Source organism: Juglans regia, chromosome 1 (assembly GCF_001411555.2).
Source record: "Juglans regia cultivar Chandler chromosome 1, Walnut 2.0, whole genome shotgun sequence".
In the NCBI taxonomy this organism is placed as follows: Eukaryota; Viridiplantae; Streptophyta; class Magnoliopsida; order Fagales; family Juglandaceae; genus Juglans; species Juglans regia.
The window spans coordinates 11,977,805-11,997,206 of NC_049901.1; the positions used below are offsets into that span (position 1 = coordinate 11,977,805).

At 38.0% G+C, this 19,402-nt stretch overlaps 2 protein-coding genes across 4 annotated transcripts; one reads left to right on the forward strand and one right to left on the reverse strand.

The window, feature by feature from the left end:
• Positions 1-14,453, forward strand: LOC108996326 (probable inactive ATP-dependent zinc metalloprotease FTSHI 4, chloroplastic). 3 transcript variants are annotated; one of them, XR_001996997.2, is made up of 18 exons: positions 1-435; positions 922-1,177; positions 2,257-2,632; positions 3,650-3,908; positions 7,733-7,864; positions 8,609-8,683; positions 8,759-8,884; positions 9,449-9,558; positions 9,641-9,719; positions 9,822-9,959; positions 10,042-10,153; positions 11,349-11,512; positions 11,626-11,731; positions 12,174-12,250; positions 13,049-13,192; positions 13,278-13,441; positions 13,952-13,995; positions 14,112-14,453. XR_001996997.2 is itself a non-coding variant. In XM_035692738.1 (17 exons), the coding sequence occupies exons 1-16, from the start codon at positions 163-165 to the stop codon at positions 13,419-13,421; spliced, it is 2,571 nt and encodes an 856-aa protein (XP_035548631.1). In that variant the 5' UTR covers positions 1-162; the 3' UTR covers positions 13,422-13,441; positions 13,928-14,453. The 3 variants fall into 3 exon arrangements, 2 of the variants coding, with proteins under 2 accessions (XP_035548631.1, XP_018827704.1); XM_035692738.1 differs by having other exon boundaries at positions 13,928-14,453; XM_018972159.2 differs by having other exon boundaries at positions 13,952-14,453.
• Positions 14,454-14,951: 498 nt separating this feature from the next.
• LOC108996102 lies at positions 14,952-17,943 on the reverse strand. Its single transcript, XM_018971877.2, has 5 exons — positions 17,382-17,943; positions 16,506-17,007; positions 16,211-16,412; positions 15,587-16,090; positions 14,952-15,487 (listed from the first exon to the last, which is right to left on the reverse strand). The coding sequence occupies exons 1-5, from the start codon at positions 17,740-17,742 to the stop codon at positions 15,053-15,055; spliced, it is 2,004 nt and encodes a 667-aa protein (XP_018827422.1). The 5' UTR covers positions 17,743-17,943; the 3' UTR covers positions 14,952-15,052.
• Positions 17,944-19,402: the final 1,459 nt, after the last annotated feature.

Here is a 19,402-nt window from a genome sequence, read left to right on the forward strand (position 1 = left end):
AACACGCGCCGCTTCAGTCTCAAGGGACCAACAAGAAAAACGCAGGCGCAGGCGCTTGTACTGGATAGAACTCCGAACATTTTCTCTGCCATTTTCTCACGCTGGAAGCAGAGAGAAAGAAGAAGAAATAGAGAAAGAGACCCACTTTTTTCATGGTAGAATATGAAAACCCACCTCTCGAATCCTGTTGATTCCATTCAACTCCTAAAGCCCTTATACCCCTCTAAAACCCTTCTCACCCAGTACCCACATTTCTTATCCTTTTGCGCACCTTGTAAAACTCATGTGTATAGAACCAAATTACGCTCCAAGAATCTGCCAGTCCTAATTGACCATAGGAAGCTCAGAATTAGTGCTTTTAGAGCTTCGGATTCGGACTCAGTTATAGGATCCACCAAGGCAGTGGAAGACGACGAGTCCGCTCAGCTATTCGAGGTTTTGCTTTCAAATCTCGACTTTTCTGGGTTTATTGAGTAATGAGAAAATCGACTGTAGCCAAGCTAAGTAGAAGTAGGCTTAATTGAACTGGTTATGAAATTTGATGTTTTTCTGCTTGACGACTTATACTGCGTTCGTGCGTAATTCTGGAATTTGTCATGTGTATGGAGATATAGGTGTTAGTGAATTCACTCTCTTTCCATGTACTAAAAATTAGTAATTTCTATGATTTAAACCACTGACGTGTCCATGGGAATATGCATATATCAATCTAAAGAGGATGCAAAAAATGTGTGAATCGTATTATTTTAATAATTAGTTTTTTGGTGTGGCAGATTTTCTGGAAAACAACTATTTCAGAGTCTGTAGTCCCTGACGTTTCTTAGTTCATGTTTTGAGAAAAATCCGATACCCATTTGGCTATATATATAACTCATTGGGATTTCTCAATTTCTAAAACTTTTCAGTCTTGTAATGTTTCAGAAATTGAAGGATGCAGAGAGGCAACGGATAAATAAGTTGGAAGAGCTTGAGAACAAGGCCAATATGCAGCTAGAGAGGCAGCTTGTCATGGCCTCGTATTGGAGCAGGGCCTTGTTGAGTATGCGCGGAAAGTTGAAAGGAACAGAGTGGGATCCTGAGAACTCACACAGGATTGACTTTAGTGATTTCTGGAGACTTCTGAACTCAAACAATGTCCAGTTCTTGGAGTACTCGAATTATGGTCAAACAATATCAGGTTACGCTTACTTCTTAATTGCTATTATTTTAATATCAAATTTTAAAACTTTTTGGCTTGTCATTTTCATTGGTGAGCTTTAATTCCTATTAATTGGGATAAGAGCAATTCACTAATTAAAAGACTTTATGTTATGATTCAAAAAATATCCATAATGTCCACAGTGATGGTTTCATTAATTTTAAATTGTGGTCTAAGCATGGATTTTTCCTGAGTTCCTTCAATCAGATTATTTCTGTACGGATGAAATCACTCAGAGAGATTTAACTGGATAAATTGACATTAGTTTTTTCCCTTAAAAATCAGAGAATGGTTAGGGTTAGAGCCTGAGGTGGTTTATTAGGATTAGGGCCACTCAGATTTATAATTTAAGTGATATCTACTTAAAAAATACTAAAGTGCCATCCAAGCGCTCAATTTGTAGCATGTAAGTCTGGATATGTATATCAATTAGTAGTTTGTATAGACCTATACAACTGGACTGAAATATGAAGCAACGTAAAAACAGAAAGAACTGTAACTAGTGTTAGAGCGTAAGGGGGCTATTGTGCATTGTGTTTGTAAAATTAGTGGACATGCTACAATGTTAGAATGGGTTAGAGTTATGGAGAGGACCAAATCGTATGACAATTCTTGGAGTGTCAAATGTTGGCTACGCAGTCTGTGGAATAGCATCATTGATTTTTGAAATTTAGAATTCAAGATCATGGTCTTTTGTCTATAGTTTTCCAAAATGGCACAATTTCACTTGTTCCTTCTCCTTTTGGTTGTTTGATGTGCATGTGCATATTTATTCTCTGCTTTGATGATTTGGCATCATTGCCAATGTTACTTTAAAAAATTCAGTTGCATTGTCCAAGTGCTACATCTGGTCTAATAATATTATGCCGGTAGATATTGTTATTTGAGCAATTCATTGTAGTGTTTTGCTTGGCTTAGCCTCTAGAAACATATTTGTTGTTCTTCCATCCCTTGATGGTAACTGTAAATGCCAGTTGATTTCCAAGAACTTGGTAACTGGTCATGCATCATCTTTAATTCCTTGATATCTTCCGCTCACAATATACCTATTTTCACAGTGATCCTGCCGTACTACAGAGATGGAAAAATGGAAGGAATAGATGGGAATTCAAAGAAAGATATTATTTTTCGGCGTCATGCAGTGGACCATATGCCAATTGATTGTTGGAATGATGTTTGGCACAAGTTGCATCAGCAAATAGTAAATGTTGATGTTTTTAATCTGAACTCAGTACCAGCGGAAATGTACTCAACTGTTGCAACCACAGTGATATGGTCCATGCGGCTTGCCCTATCTATTGTCTTATATCTCTGGATTGATAGCATAATGAGGCCGATTTATGCAAAGTTAATACCTTGTGATTTGGGAACTCCTAGCAAAAATACCAGGCTGCCGCTTGAGCGTCGTGCACTTGGATCATTGGGCCAGAGTCGGTAAGTGGAGATTGATTTCTTGGTAACTTGGTTGTTGGAAAATTAATCTGTTTCTTTTTGTATATGAATAGCATTAAAGTTCAGTCAATTGTTTCCGTTCTTTTTGTACATGAGAACTTCAAGTACCACATTTTGTATTTTTTTTCCTCTCTTGGTCACGCATTAAAGTAGTATATTTGATGCTATCTCTAATATATTTGAGTTTTTGAGAAATGTTTGTGCATCTTCCTTGGTAATATATGCACTATTAATTTCAGTCATTGTGTTTTTCTTTGTAGAGTTGATTTGTTAGTCACCTGCTTGCTAAAAGCCAAATCTCTGTACTTTAAATGGGTAGGAATTTTTGTGAGTGGGCAGAGGGTGAGCGAGTTGTTTTTGCCTTGAAAATCTGCAAAATTAAAGGAATGAATTGATTAAATCCGTTTCATATATAAGGGGCTGAGGAAAGAGGTGGCTCAGAGACAAGTTTGATGCTAAATATGGCGTGGCCCTACTATCTTTGAGCATTTTGAAGCATAGATAATTGAGATGTATTATTTAAGTTTCAACCTACCAGCATGCTTCTCCTTGGATCTTGTTTTCATTGTGATGCTTTTTAAGGCTGAGCCATGGAGCAAAGCCCACGGAAATTCATTTGGGAAATCTGGTTCTCCTAAAGATTCTTTTAACTAAGAATGTAGCTATTGATAAGATATTGACTATGGATATATTACGCTCCAGAATATGTAGGTCCCTATTGATGTGTGCCTTGCAAACTGGACTTGAAGGTGTTCTACTACTCTTAAGAAAAGGTCAATTACCTGTAGAAATGGATGCTTCTTTGATAAATCAAAGCCTCGTGTGTTGTGTCGTTGGAGTTCTTGCATAGATCATGACAACTTTACATAGTAATTATTGTTAATATCAATTTGTATTTGAAAAGTGACAATCATACATATTCATGTTGTGAAGATATCTGCAGAAATGATTTTTGCCACAAAATTTCATGGATCTAACTTTTAGCTACCTTTCCCCTAGGGCAAAATTTATATCAGCAGAAGAGACTACAGGTGTTACATTTGATGATTTCGCTGGCCAGGAATATATAAAGAGGGAACTACAGGAGATTGTACGGATTTTAAAAAATGATGAAGAGTTCCAGGACAAAGGGATCTATAGCCCAAAGGGCGTACTTCTCCATGGACCTCCTGGAACTGGTAAAACATTGTTGGCTAAAGCTATTGCTGGTGAAGCAGGACTTCCTTTCTTTGCAGCAAATGGCACTGATTTTGTCGAGGTGAGGCATGATTTTTCTTAGCGTTTAGGGTTATGTAAAAAGGGCCATAATAGCTGTCACTTCAGAACTATTGTGGCTTCAAATGATAAAGGTCATATTTGAAATTTAATTGGTTCACCATAGCTTCTGAGTTCAGTCCAGGTGCATCTCTTCTAATATAATGGAGTGGCTGAAAATATGGAACCATCAATCCGTCTGATCCTAAAAGCACGATGCTTGGACTCAAAACCATAAGAAAAGTTAAAATTTGGCAGTTTTTAAACCAAAAATTTTTTTTTTGATAAGTAAAAATATTATATATATTAATAAGAGTAACCAAGTACATGGGACGTATACAAGAAAACACCTAGCCCATACTAACTATCCCCAAATGACCCAAAAAGCCCATGAAAATTAGAAATCTATCCAAAATACATAAAGTCCGAATTAGAATAGAACACACCTCCCCAACCCCCACCCCCAGTAAGACTAATACTCCCCCCGAAACTCCCTTTATGAGGACGTTTTTATAATGCCCTCCCTTTTGTCTTCCCTCGACTTGAGCTACCTCCCTTAGCATTGTAGTTGATTGCACAAGAAATACGCTTTAACTCCTTGCTTTTCTTAAAATTTGATTTGGTTTCAAGTGAGTGGCCCGCCTCTATCGCAGTAAGTAGTGCTTTAAATTGGTCTTTACATCCTCCGTATGAAAGCCCCATAATATGTTGAATCTTGTTAACCTTATGCAGAACCACCCAATATTTTGTTTGTTGGAGGAAGAGAAACCAGGGGAGCAACATTATCTCCATACATAGTTCCCAACTACTCTCTTGACCCTAGACGTTCCTCCTCACAAGGCACCAACGATAAATCCGTAATTTCATCCCCGCAGTATTCTGCATTCAAATCCCGAACCTCCTTAATAGCTATATTGTTGTTGCCCATTGTTGCTGTCACGATTAGAGGTTCCTTCACCTCTGGCATAGGTGTCGTCGTTCCATCGACGAGAACATTGCTTGTAGGTGCTCCACCCCCTGATGACCCTTTCTGTGCCACTTTGTCAGACCCTACTACTTCCTCAGGAGGCATAGAACAGGTAGGGGGAGCACTATCTTCTATTACCCCATTTTCATCTTCTGAAAGAAGCTCGTTTGCTTCTTACAAAGTACTCAAAACCTGGAAGGACCCCCATCTTCAACTGAAAGTGAACCCGAGAAAAAGGTACCAACCCCAATTGCAACTGGTGACTGAGGGCAGTTAGACGGCAAATCGGTGTGAACAGTGATCCCGGTATGCGATGACCCTATTTGTGACGGCGTCGAAGTGCCCTTTGCTAGCACACTTGAGGCCTTCAAACCACCCCCCCTCCCCCCGCGCTCGCGCGCGTCCCTTTTCAACCCACCACCCAAACCCGTGACCAGGTCCAACCCCTTATCCACATTAATCATAAGATTTCTCACATACTCAATAACTCTCGTCAATTGAGCTTTAACAGCCCACAAGACCCCCTCCACTTCTCCCACACTCGACCGAGGCAGCCATTCCACCCTGCACCACATGGTGCTTACCCTCCACTTCTCCCAATTTCACCTGACAGCCTTTGTCTCCTACAAGTGTCTTACCCTTTCCTTCCGCCACGAAGCTATTCTTGACCGGACTACCCGCCGGTGACCTTAACACCGAGGTGTACGAGGCACCTTTGACAGAGGAAGGCCTTCCCACTGTCTTTCCATCAACGAACTCCCCTTTATTTGCATGCTTCAGAAAAACGACTTTGGACCTAGTGACGCTTCGAATGGAATTCAGAAAACCTTTCCATCTGATGCCATTTGCGGCTTCAGGGGATCACCAACAAACCTTTCCTCCTCCCATTCTGGAATTCTGAAAGTTGCAGAAAATTTCCCCATGCGTTAGTATGATGTTGAATGATGAGAACTCCATTACCCATCCTTAACTCCCTGAAGAAATCATCATGACATATGAGTTCTAAACAATCCTCTATCCCCTTACCAACCCATGAAGCTGCCGTCCCACATAGGCACATGAACTTAGTTATCCTTTTACTACGTTCAAAGATGCGAAAGCTATTTCCTCCCTCTTTTGTAAAAACAAAAGTTTTTTATTCCACCTTCAACCACCTTTCACAGGGATGGGCAACGTGGGCCCTCTACCTCGCCCCAGTCCACCCCGCTGCCGCCCCATAGGGAGAAAACCTAGTGGGGCCCCGGCCCACTATGTATAAAAAAAAAAATTTTAATATATTATATTTATATAAATATATTGTATATAAATATATAGAATGTGTTGAAGACTTTAATTTGTATTCAAGTTATAATGAGTCCCACATTGCTAAGTATGACTATTGTATTGCCTTGGCCTCTTATATAAAGGTTGGCCTAGGAGGCCAAAACAATCTAAAATATAACTCTAATGAGTTTAAAAACTATTTTATTAGTTTTAAATTTTTTTTGTATTTATAAATTTTAATTTACAATTTAAATTATGTTATAATTTGGGTTTAAAAAATATTTTTGGACCCATAAATAACTTTTAAACCGAATGGGCCATGGGGCAGTATTGACTTGGGCGGGGCGGATGAGGTGTTTGACCTTGCCCTCGGCATCGGGGCAGAGGGCCTTGCCCGCCTCCAGGGGGCGGGGTGCAGGGTTGAAAAGCTTGCCCCCCGCATGGTGCGGGGCGGGGTGTGGGGAAGGGTCCACCCCGTCTCGCACCATGCGGGTATCACTCCTAACCTCTCTCACCTTCCATCTGAAATGAATTCGCATCGCGCTTCATCATCCTTTGGTCCCAAATCACAACATCATCTCCTAAAATATCAAGGTTCCTCTCACTTCGTCATCTCCGGCATCATCTCCCAAAACATGTAGATTTGATGTAGGTTTGTGCTGGAGAAATCAAAGGAGTGGTTTCTTGAGAAAATCTTATCGCCGGAGGGAGGATAGACGTCGAAGTGCCCTCAGAGGAGTCGCTTGAGCCCGACGGTATTGTCTGTGGTGGTGGAGACATAGATCCGACGGACGACGGTCCGAGAGATCTCCTTGAAGATTCTGAATCTTGTCGCCAGAGGGAGGACTGACGTCGGAGTGCCCTTAGAGGAGTTGGCAGAGCCCGTCAGTCTTGTCTGTGTCGGGGAGGCCTTGGTATGACGGTCGACGATGCCTCTGAGAAATCTCCTCAACGTCTTTGTGGAATTTGAGAAATTCTAGGTCGCCGGAGGGCGGACCGACGCTGGAAGTGCCCTCAGCAGAGACGCCGAAGTCCATTGGCCTTGTCTATGGCTGTGGTAGGGTGTCTTAGGTGAAGGGTGACAGCGGGGTTAGCCTTAAGGTTTTCTCTCTTACTCTGGCTTAAGATATTAAACCAAAAATATTTTGAAAGTAAATCTTTATTTTGCAGCCAAGAACATGGCAATAGATATTGGTCTCCCTAATGTGAACAGGAAATAAATAGTTCTAAAATTGTGTATAGAATGATAAATATATCAGTGGGCATATGCTTTATTCTTATCTTGAGTTAGTTTGCAATGATTCGAAATTCATGTTAGGTTCCTTTGATTGGCTGATATGCTTCCATGAAGCATAATTTGCCTTCCTCTCTTGTTAGATTTGCTCCAATCTTCTCTATATTATTGTGATTCTTAGCTCCTTCACCTAAACTATTGGTTGCATCTGCTATTTATTTATTTTTATGGTCATTGAAATGAGCATTTACCAACCTGCATGCTAACTGCACTCATCATCCTTATTTTGGTTGAGTTTTTTTTTTTTTTTTTCTCCTACTGTTCGAGTTTGAACAAGAATTGGCTGACTGATTAGCTTTTCCAGATGTTTGTTGGTGTGGCAGCATCCCGTGTTAAGGATCTTTTTGCTAGTGCCAGATCATTTGCACCTTCCATTATTTTTATTGATGAGATAGATGCTATTGGTAGCAAGCGTGGTGGACCTGATATTGGTGGGGTAAGATAATTTAATTTAATTTAAGCACATGTTTACTGAACGTCACCAATTCGTAGTTGTGTTTTCTACTATGTTTTCTTTAATGCTGTTCCAAATATAAAACTAAATGTATAGTTGCTTGTGTGAATATCCTTGCTTTGTATTTAATTTTTTATGCATATTCTTCTTTGCTCTGGAAATTCTGGGTCATGGTTGGCTTGAGAGGGGTCTGTCCTTGCAAATGTATTGTAACACTAGGCCTCGTTTGTTTTTAGAGATGAGATGAGTTGAAATTAAAGTTAAAAAGTTGAATAAAATATTGTTAGAATATATTTGTTAATATTATTTTTGTTTTGAGATTTGAAAAGTTGAATTATTTATTTTATTTTGTGTGGGAATTTGGGAAAGTTGTAATGATGAGATGAGAGGTTTTCAAAGTTTTGGGTTTTAGTCTTGAAAGCAAACCAGGCCAATAAATCCTCAACTCCTGGGAGGGCTTGATTTACATCCACAATAGATATAATATGCTGGAATTTTAAGCCATATAAATAGGCTTCTTTTCCAAGTACAGAGAAAGCTACTTGAATCTTTCTCAATGGCTACGTCATTATATGAAGCTATGTTAGTGGAAAATCCAGATTTGAGTTTTGTGTATGCCATATCATGTTAACTTCAGAATGTACTAATGGTTTTGCCTATGCCTGCTCTTATTTTTCATAGTCTGCCTTCATATCCTTGCATGTGTAATTTGCTTTGTACGTATAGGGTGGTGCAGAGAGGGAACAGGGCCTGCTTCAGATACTGACTGAGTTGGATGGATTTAAAGTTTCCACATCACAGGTATGCTTTTGTATCTTCTCCTGGAATGGAAAGAAGAGATTATCTGGTTTTGACTGCCATATTCTGCATTGTCAGGTGCTGGTCATAGGTGCAACGAATAGATTGGATATTCTTGATCCTGCTCTCTTGAGGAAGGGTCGTTTTGACAAGATCATAAGAGTTGGTTTGCCATCAAAAGATGGTAGATTGGCCATATTGAAGGTATTTTTGCTCAATATGTTTATTCCATTGTTGGAGTGAAGAACACAACTGTTGCAAAACTGGAGTTTTTAACAGCAGGAAAAAAACAAAAGAAATTAAAATTCTAGCTTTCTTGATATTTCGTAGCAGTGGCATCAATCCCATCCTAAAACTGTCCATGCCGGCCAGTATCACTCATTATAATTTATATAGACTGGGACTACAAAAATTATGTGTGTTGGTTGTAGATACATACATAAATATATACATATTTATTAGCTAGAAAGATAAATAAGTAAAGAACAAATGGGTAATGTATGAACCTCTTACAATCAGAACTTCAATTGATAATGATGACTTGATACATCTTACTTGCTTTATATGTTTGAATGGATTATTTATCAATAAAATGTTGTTTACCAATAAAAAAAATTGTTTGAATGGGTTATCTTTTATCTTTGTTGTATTACAGTTGGTTTAAGTTACTTTTTGAGTAATACATTAACAAAGAAAGAGCTGTGCAGTAGAGTGGTCTGGTGCCCCGTTTGTTGTTTGTTTACTTAATTTATATTTTGTGCAACACAGGTGCATGCTAGAAATAAGTATTTTCGTTCTGAGGGAGAAAAGGAAGCTCTCCTTCAGGAGATTGCAGATCTTACAGATGATTTTACTGGGGCAGAGTTGCAGAATATACTGTGATAAATTCTTAGTCCATCTATCCATTCTCAATTCAACGCTATAACGTAGAATCTGACACTTTCTTCAATTGAATGACAGGAACGAAGCTGGAATATTGACTGCCCGTAAGGATTTAGATTACATTGGACGAGAAGAGCTGCTAGAGGCTTTGAAAAGGGTTTGTTGTGCCTCCCTATCTCTTACTGGGAAAGATTAAGCCCTTTTGCTTGGACATGTAATTAATGCATTTTCACTTCTCTGTATATTTAACGAGTTGCAGCAAAAGGGCACATTTGAAACAGGCCAAGAAGATAGTAGAGAAATTCCAGAGGAATTAAAACTGAGATTGGCATACAGAGAAGCAGCAGTTGCTGTTCTTGCATGCTACTTCCCAGATTCCTATCGGCCTTTCACTGAGGTCATTTTCATGTCATCTCATTTGGTCAGAGGTTCCCCATCTTGATAGAGTTTAAACTAAAGTTTGCAAATGGCTTTTGCAGACAGATATAAAATCCATCCGTAGCCAGCCAAATATGCAGTATGCTGAAATTTCAGGAAGAGTTTTCTTAAGAAAATCAGATTATGTGAACTCAATTGTGCGTGCATGTGCTCGTAAGTAACAAAATATTACCTTGTTTTGCATAATCATCTTCGATAGCTCCCTGCAGCTTTTGTTTTTCTTGCTCATTATTTCTGAGATTTTGTTCCAAATATGTTGCATGCTTCTTTTTCCTTTTATTTAATAGAGTAAATTGATGTATTATCTTGAGTATGGCTTCAGTTGAGTTCAAAGAAGTATGAACTTGTATTTGATGGAGAAGAGAACTATGTTCTAAACGATTTAAATCTTGGAAAATTTGTTGATTATCAAATTCTTTCATGAAAAACCTATGCATCCCTTTGGGGGTATTTCAATACATTTAAGGAATGCGGTGAATGTAGTTGGGTGACAAATATGTTCACTGAAATTGGTTTTTTCCCCCTTTGGGGAGGGTTTAGGATGATTCTCTCCAAAATTCCGTTGACTACTACCGCGTGATTGACAGCTGTAGTGCATGCTGGGTGGACTTTCTCCTCCATGTGGCTAGATAATGAGTTAATTGGGACGTATTGAGAGTGGGAAACAAATTTGGAAGAGGAAGCATTAAAGGGCTTTGTCAGAAGTCAGAATCCCACCAACATTATTCTGAATTCAACCCATGACATGTCAGAAGCCTATAGGTCTTTGGCCATCCGAACTCACATGTGTTGGAAGCTGACATGTCAAGTTGGGTCGAGATTCCAGGTCGATCTTGAGCACCCCTTTTCACACATGTTTTACTAGGTTTGATTTTATAAACCATTGGAAAGAGGTTCAAAAATTTCACAGTAAGCGTACAAACTGTATTTTACGTTACTATATTGCCAACTTTTTGGGGTATAGATTGTATGAAGTTTTGCTTTTGGATTGCATAGTTATTGATTTACTAGTGCACATAGCAAGTCTATGGCACCTGTATAGTGAATTTACTATTTAGGCCTGAAGAATTTTAACCTCAAATGTAGTTACTGCATCATGTGCAGAAAAACTACGCGCATGTTCAATTAATTTTATGGATTCCTTAAATGGTTTGCCATCAGATCATATTCTTAGCAGGTGTTTCTATGTGATTTAACCAATCCTGATTACTGAGGAAGAGTGATTCACTGAATATGCTATTCATATGTTTATTTCGATTTTCTTACTTAACAAAAAAAAAAAAAAAAAAATTTCGATTTTGGTTTCTAGTAAATGTGATTATTTCTCACTGATGGCGCCAATGTTTAGCAAGAGTAATTGAGGAGGAGATGTTTGGGGTTGACAATGTGTGTTGGATCTCTGGAAAGGCTACATTAGAAGCTTCAAAGCGCACGGAATTCTTGATTCTACAGACAGGAATGACAGCATTTGGGAAAGCATACTACAGGAATCAAGGTGATCTTGTGCCAAATGTACGTTGAAAGATCAACTCATAAAACTCCAATTGTGTGTGTGTATTATTTTTGGAACAAGAGCTTTTCTGGAGTACATATGTAATATCAGTTACTTTTCATCACTATAACAGCTTGCTGCCAAACTTGAAGCACTTAGAGATGAATACATGCGTTATGCCGTGGAAAAATGCTCTTCTGTCTTGAGAGAATACCATTCAGCCGTAGAGACAATCACAGGTCATGTTAATTTCTGTTTCGTTTATTAGTTAATTGAACAATGCCTTGCATTTGGTTGTCAGTTGAACTTGTTAAATTATCAGTTGTTCCAAAATCCTGAGTTAATAGGAAGGGGTGAATTCAATGTTTAATTATATTCTAGCACTCCCCTTGTACCTGAGTCAGAACTTTCCCTAAATAAGTATGCTTAGTACGTGGAATATTCAACTAAAATGGATATAAAGTATGGAATCAAAATTCGAACTCAGGCCCATTGCTCTTATCTATTTTGAATGATCAATTATCCAAAAAACTTAAGTTAATTAAAAGTGGTGAATGTGATCATTTAGTTATACTATGAGAAAATTGTAGCCATTTGTGTAGTTAAGCTCAAATATTCGATTGAATTTCAGTTTAATGTTATAGTTGGTGCTGATAGGCTGCGTGTTTTCATGTTGGGCAGATGTTTTACTTGAGAAGGGAGAGATTAAAGCTGGAGAAATTTGGGACATATATAATAGGGCTCCACGAATACCACAGGTATTTCTTGAGTTCAGGAAAAGATTACTGATTGTCACATTGTGCTGGTCTTCATCACATCCAAGTAGAATTCATGTTTAGTACATTCAGTATTCGTACATTTAATGTTATTCTGTGGTATAGATGTCAAGTTTATAATTTTTGTAATCCTTGCTGCCTTAACTACTCTGCGATAATCTATTATCAATCACTCTATGTCGGTTGCTTTAGGATCCTAGGATTTTAAAAAATCTCCCAACTATCAGAACTTCTATTGTGATTTTTTTGTATAGTTTTTCATGGTCAGGGCTAGTAAGAGGTGTGGTATATTACATATATGAAGTGAGAAGCAATGACAATTTATTTGTTACAGATTTTCTCTGTAAGTTTTTGTATGGTTTATGGTTGCATATTCAGTTACTAGTTGCAGGTGGACGGTGAAGTTTTGGGGATATTTTTTCTGTGGAAAAAGTTGAGCATAAAAGCTATGTATTTGGTCCAAAATTAAAAACAACCCCTCAAAAAAAAAAAAAAAAAAACTTATGTATATATAATATGTGCGCACACAGAAACCATGGAGACATGGCCATTGACAGGTATGCATCAAATAACATGGTCGCAGTTATTTTCAGACTAGAGCAATGATTGTTACTTTAGAGGCAGTTTTGCATTTTAATTCTTTGAACCTGCTGTGGGCTTGCTATGGCAATGATGCCGCCTTAGATTATTCTTCTAACTGCATACATTATACGGTTTTGTATTTTTGGGTCAAAATATGTGAAAGTTCCTGAGGTCAAAACTCCTTTGCTACATGTTCAGCCAGCTGTGAATCCGGCTGATGAATATGGAGCTCTAATTTATGCTGGACGATGGGGAATCCATGGGATTACACTGCCTGGAAGGGTTACATTTGCACCTGGAAATGTTGGATATTCAACCTTTGGTGCTCCCCGCCCAATGGAGGTATGTGAAAATGTATACTCGAGTTCTATGTTTTCATACGTTATCATAGTGCCAGCTTGTAACACTCATTTCAATCTTTGCGCAGACCCAAGTCATTAATGATGAAACTTGGAAGCTAATAGATGGTATCTGGGATAAAAGGGTCGAGGAAATAAGAGCTGAAGCCTCAATGGATGTCGAAGAAGACAAAGAAAACCCACAACTTTTGATGGCCAGCCATTTCCTTTGAAAGCGAACAATTTTTTCCTGGTTTGTATGCAAATTCTTCTTGTGTAAATTTTAGTTTTGTTAATCACTACCCCCACCATCCCAATTTAACATGATGTCTGAAAATTCATGTTCACGTTCAAAAAATGGAAGATCTTCAATTTACATTTTCTTGAAAACCAAACAAGATTTTTATTGAACTCATCTAGCCTCTAATATATGCTTAACTCACTATATTTTTACGTTTTTGTGAAGTGTCTCATGTTGAACCAAGATAAGTTGGGATGAAGAGGGTACCCTTAGCTTTTTTATTTTTGTTTTCTTGAGGGTAGGGGCACAGTCCTACATTTTAATTTTGGACTTTGCGCAAAGCCAAAGGTGTAGTTGCCACTGACTAGGGTGTGAAAGAGCCCCGGGCTCCTTTTCCTCGAGGGGATATGTAATGAAGGGAAACAAAGATAAAGCTTCTTCCTCACTTATTATTATTATTATTTTGATAGGTAGTTTTAATGCGTTTATTAACCATAGGTTGCCACCCTCTTTCGTGCACAGGGGGCGACCAGCCTACAACACTCCCAACTCAGAGAGTGAATGAGGTAGTTGAGCCTGCATTTCCTCGCCCTCTCTCTTTGAGCAAGTCAGTGCAGTTTTCATCAGTTTAAAAGCTTATATTTCTGTGTTCTTGTTTGGCTGGTGTCTGTTATTCAATAAGGGTATCGCAAATTGTCTTTAGACATGAAAAGGTCTTGAAGATTGTTTCATCCTCAGAGATTCGGGCTAGAGGCCGTGGCAGTGTGGCGCAACCAAGCCGGTTGAATTCCTTAAAAAAGTCTCACTTTTGTTATTCTATCATATTATATATCACTTCGGTCCGCTGTCAGCCATGATTTTTTTTTTTTTTTTCCTTTTACTTTCCTTTTATTCTTTGTTGGGGGGCGCACTAGATTTTCATTTATTATTTTTTTTTTCTGATTTTGAAGCCAATTAGTTTATGGCGATATCAATTGACACCAATTCCAGTAACTTCTAAATCAGGCGGTCTGTTACATACACACGTTTCCTTTTATATTTTGCATATTCTTCCTCATTGAGTCTACCATTTAGGTCTCGTTTGATACGAAAACGGTTTTATCTTATTTTATCTCATCATTATAATTTTTTTAAATTCTCACACAATATAATAAATAATTCAACTTTTTTAAATTTTAAAATAATAATAATATTAAAAAATAATATTTTAATAATATTTTATTTAATTTTTATAATTATCTCATCTCATCTCATTATCTAAACGGGACTTTAAGATTAGTTTTGGTGTTAGAATTATAATTTTTTTTTAAAAAAAAAATGGGGACATCCAAAAGCTTTCTTAAGTTATGCATTAGAAATAATATCATTGAATAATTCTACATACAATCGTACAAATTTTGCGTAATCGTTTTGAAAAAAATTGAGATCACTATTAAAAATTTAATTTTTTTATGTAGATTTTATGTTTTATTCATATTTATAAAAGAGATTATACGATAGTTGTACAAATTATAATTGTAAATATATTTTCTACGTTTTAGTGCCGAATAAAACTTCAGCAGTGAAACAAAGAATAGTAATAATGAAATTACCACAAGCATTAATCGAGAATGGGGAAAATGACTAGACTCGAAAGAGAATGAGGTTGACATCTATGTCCTCAGGAACTCTACGCTGAGAGGGGAACTTGGGGAGGAGACTGGCAATATGCTTAGCCGCTTCTAAATATGCTGTATACTTATCTATGTTCTTTGCTTGCTTAGCTCCTACATCCTCGAACGCTTTTGAATTGCGATGTTCTTGATTTGCTACATCCATGGCACTGGCCAACGGCAATACGTGTACATTGCATTTGTTTTCCTCCACGAGTAGTTCCTCGAGTGCTTTCTTCTTAAAAGCCCAGTTTCCTGTTCTAAAATTGAAGTAGTACAATGGAAGGAAACGTTGCCCATAAATAGCCACAAATTCCACTGCAGCTAAAATAAATTCAAATTCTTCCTCGGACATGTAGTAGGGAAGGCTGATCCTAGTCCATCCGGGTTTTAATCCAACATAACCCTGTCGAACAAAAAATGAGAAAAAATCAGCTCAAAACACAGGTTTTCTGCATGATATTTTTCAGAGCTCCATGGCAGGAACAATTTAAGAACCATTTACCTTGAGAAAGGCAGCTCTGAGGGCAAGTGAGTGGGACTCATCGATCTCAAGCAGAACGTGACCATAGGGTCCAGCACAAGCGCACCCACCTCGAGCCTGGATGCCAAAAAGGTCATTCAAGAGAGCTGCAACGAATGGTCCATGAAGAGGCTTGTCTCTCTTGTTCCCCGTCTCTCTCCACATGTATAGCTGCTCCTCCCATCTCTCTTTGCTGTCAATATTACACCCATTTTTTAGGCCAGCCGAGGAGGAATTGGTGGTACTGTAAACAAGGAAAGACAAGATAGCTTGTCTCTTGGTGCTTGTATTTCCTAGAACGCATATGTTCTGATTTGGGAGAAGCCTCTTAAGCGCTCTCTCTATATTGGTTTGCTCCAGTTTTTCAATCTCCTCGTAACCTATGTATTCCTTAATCCAGAAAGCCAAGGCTGCTCTAACTGTTTGGATTATTTGAGGAGTGCCACCATTTTCCCTTTCTTCAATGTCCTCCAAATATAACGTGTCCTGCAAAACATGTACTAGATTAACAAGTGAATATAGTAGGACTTTAAAAGTAAACCACCATCTCATGAAGTTTCCTCAGCATCTTTTTGCTCGGATCTTCCATGGATATATATAATTTACCTTTTCGTTGAAGCCGTTGACATAAATCACAGTTCCACCTCCACAAGTCGATGGTGGAGAAGATTTTAGCATATAAAGTGCCTTGCTCATCAGAAGGATGCCGGGCGATCCTGGTCCCCCAAGAAACTTATGTGGACTAAGGAAAATTGCATCGTAGCCATCAAGCTCCCCGGATCTCATGTCAATCTCCACATAAGGCCCGCTGAAAACATTGAAATTTTAGGCCAAGAAAGTCGGCATCTTGATGCGGTAAAGAAACATTTGAAAAATAAACTTATACACAAATCTTACGTACCTTGCTGCAAAATCAAAGCATGCAAAACCTCCATATTGGTGAAGAAGTTCAGCAATTGCTCGGGTGTCTGAATAAATTCCAGTCACGTTACTACAAGCAGAAAAAGAACCCAAAATTGGCCTGTTTGCAGACTGATATTGCTCAAGTTGCAGTCTTAGAGTCTCCATGTCTAATGAACCATTGGAATCTAAACCAATCTCTATTACTTCAGCCAAGCTTTGCCTCCAAGAAAGAAGGTTCGAGTGGTGCTCATAAGGCCCAACAAAAACCACCCACCTTTCTCCATTTCCAAGGCATTTTAGTAGCCTCTCTCTCAACGTCGATGGCACGGCAATGCCCATTACTTCTTGAAGCCTTTTAATAGCTGCGGTCGTGCCCGAGCCACAGAACAAGAGCACATCGTCTTCTCCACCACCTAAGCATTTCTTGATGTACTTCGTTGCTTCATGCACTGTTTTTGTCGTCCGGTGCCCCACATAACTGTCACTCGTGTGCGTGTTCCCTACACATCATGAGGAGGGGGGGAAGTTTTACCAGCATATTCCCAATGCTTGAAACAAAACATTTAACCAGAAAGCGAAATTAAGGAACTAATTAAAGAAATGCAACGGTTGATAGATAACGATGGATTCACCCATTTTCTTTCACATGAAGAAGTCACGAAGGCGATGAGATTCAAGTCAAACATGAACAAATTAAAATAATATTATCTCGAATAGAAATGACGGACTTGGAAGCAGCTAGCAAGCTAAAAGTTGACTACTTCAAACCTTTTTTTTATTTCCATTAGCCAATTTACGAATTTGAGCAACAAATCAATTAGATCCTAATCAAAGGAATGATAATGATTAAAAAAAAATAATAATGCTAATTTACCATAGGAAGGAAGGACATTGTTGATGAGGAAATACTCGATGTATCGAAGAGATCGACCCGAGGCAGTGTGATCAGCATAGGTGAGTCTTCTTTTCCCGAATGGAGAATCTATTTCTGCATCGCCCCCGATGATTTGAGAGCGCAGCCAGGATAGTTTTCTATCCGCCGATTCGTTCCTTGGCAGACCCATCTCCAGAGTCCTGGAGGCAGCTTGAGAGCCGTGGCAAAGATCACCGGGAGGCCGAGAAGTACTGCTCGGTTTAAGTGCGCTTCCGGTGCTCCCATTACCAGTTTTGCTATGGTTATGGTTCATATTTTGAGCACTAAGAGCTTCTCTCAACATGAGTTTCTCAAATTCCATGGTTTAATTAGGAAGATGAAAAAGAAACAAATTGAAGAAGAAAGTGAAGATGCAGTACTACTAGATGACGAAGATCAGAAGAAGATTAATTAACACAAAGTTTCTTTCATGGAGGGAGGATATGGAGGGAATTTAAATAGAAAATTAAAGAAAGCGATGACTTCCAATGGGTTGTTGCTAAAAGTGGTTTGTCTTCAAAATCAAGTGGCTCCAAAAACGTAGTGGATACAATTAACTCCGGCGACTGAGTAATGAAAATTTGAAATGCATGGTACCAGACCAGGATCGAGGGAGTTGCGAAAGCTATTAATAAGACATTGTATTTGACCGGCCGCCTGTCTATTGGCTCTTTGCCATTGGCTAGATGGCATGGCGTATGACGCATACGGACCTAGAATACCAAAAAGTATGGGCGTGTTCTGTTCTATTTCCACGTACACCCAAGTCAGGTGCATGTTGTCGGATGGATTACCACCGATCCATTCTTTCTGAAAAATGGTATTACTATTCGTCATTTTGGATAAAAAATTAAGTTTCAATTTACTTCAAAATTTAAAATTGATACTGATAAAATTTGAAATTTTTATTTTCTGAAAAAACAAAATATTTGAATTTCCTACAACAGAAAATCAAATTAAAAAAGATTTCAAAACAACTCTCTAATACTTTGTTTCAATAAAAAATCAGTGGTTTTCATTAAAAACTGATTGATAATATTTGTTCTGATCTTCCAAATGCCTTTTGGCATAGGAAGAAACATGTTGTTTCTTTACTTTATATTAAAGATTTTTGTGAGAAAAACATTCCAACTAAAACTCGACATATTCAAATGAATAGTGAGATTTTAGAATTTTGTAAAAATGAAATCAATGATTTGTTTTCTAAACAAATTATTAGGCCTATTAAATCTCCTTGGTCTTGTGTTACTTTTTAATGTCTAGAAAAATGCAGAAATTGAGTGAGGGACACCTCGCCTAGTTACTTACTACAAATCTTTAAACAAAATCTTAGAATGGATTAAATATCCTATCCCCAACAAGAATGACTTAATTCATAGGTTATTTGATGCAGTTGCCTTCTCCAAGTTTGACCTAAAGTTAGGATTTTGACAAATCCAGATTAATGAGTCAGATAAGTATAAGACTGTTTTTACTATCTATTTGGACACTACGAGTGGAATGTGATGCATTTTGATCTTAAAAATGATCCTAGTGAATTCTAAAATATTATGAATGATATCTTCAATTCATTCACTCATTTCAACATTGTTTACATTGATGATGTTCTCAAAATTTTCAAGTCTATTGATGAACACTGAAAATATTTGCAATCGTTTCTGGATATCATTAGACTAAATGGTCTTGTTGTTTCTGCTAAAAAGATTAAATTGTTTCAAACCAAGTCCTTGGTTATAATATTTCTGAAAGTAAATTCGGCCCATCAACAAGGTTATCCAATTTCTTGATGTTGTTCTTGATAAAACTCAGTTCCAGAGATTCCTTGGTTCTCTCAATTATGTTATCGAATTCTATCAAAATATGAGGAAACAATATAGCCCACTACACAATAATCCTCCTTCTTGGCCCGAAATTCATAATACTCTTGTTAAACAAATTAAGGCACATGTAAAGACTCTTCTGTGTCTTGGTATCCCTACTTC

Bases quoted from the DNA above. Each gene is read 5' to 3' on its own strand.
- LOC108996326 (XM_035692738.1), top strand. From the start codon at position 163: ATGAAAACCCACCTCTCGAATCCTGTTGATTCCATTCAACTCCTAAAG. The intron at 1,178-2,256 runs GTTACGCTTACT...CTATTTTCACAG, and splicing joins TTATGGTCAAACAATATCAG to TGATCCTGCCGTACTACAGA. The intron at 9,720-9,821 runs GTTTGTTGTGCC...AACGAGTTGCAG, and splicing joins TGCTAGAGGCTTTGAAAAGG to CAAAAGGGCACATTTGAAAC.
- LOC108996102 (XM_018971877.2), bottom strand. From the start codon at position 17,742: ATGGAATTTGAGAAACTCATGTTGAGAGAAGCTCTTAGTGCTCAAAAT. The intron at 16,091-16,210 runs GTAAATTATATA...CATGTTTTGCAG, and splicing joins TCAACGGCTTCAACGAAAAG to GACACGTTATATTTGGAGGA. The intron at 15,488-15,586 runs GTAAATGGTTCT...TTTGTTCGACAG, and splicing joins TCAGAGCTGCCTTTCTCAAG to GGTTATGTTGGATTAAAACC.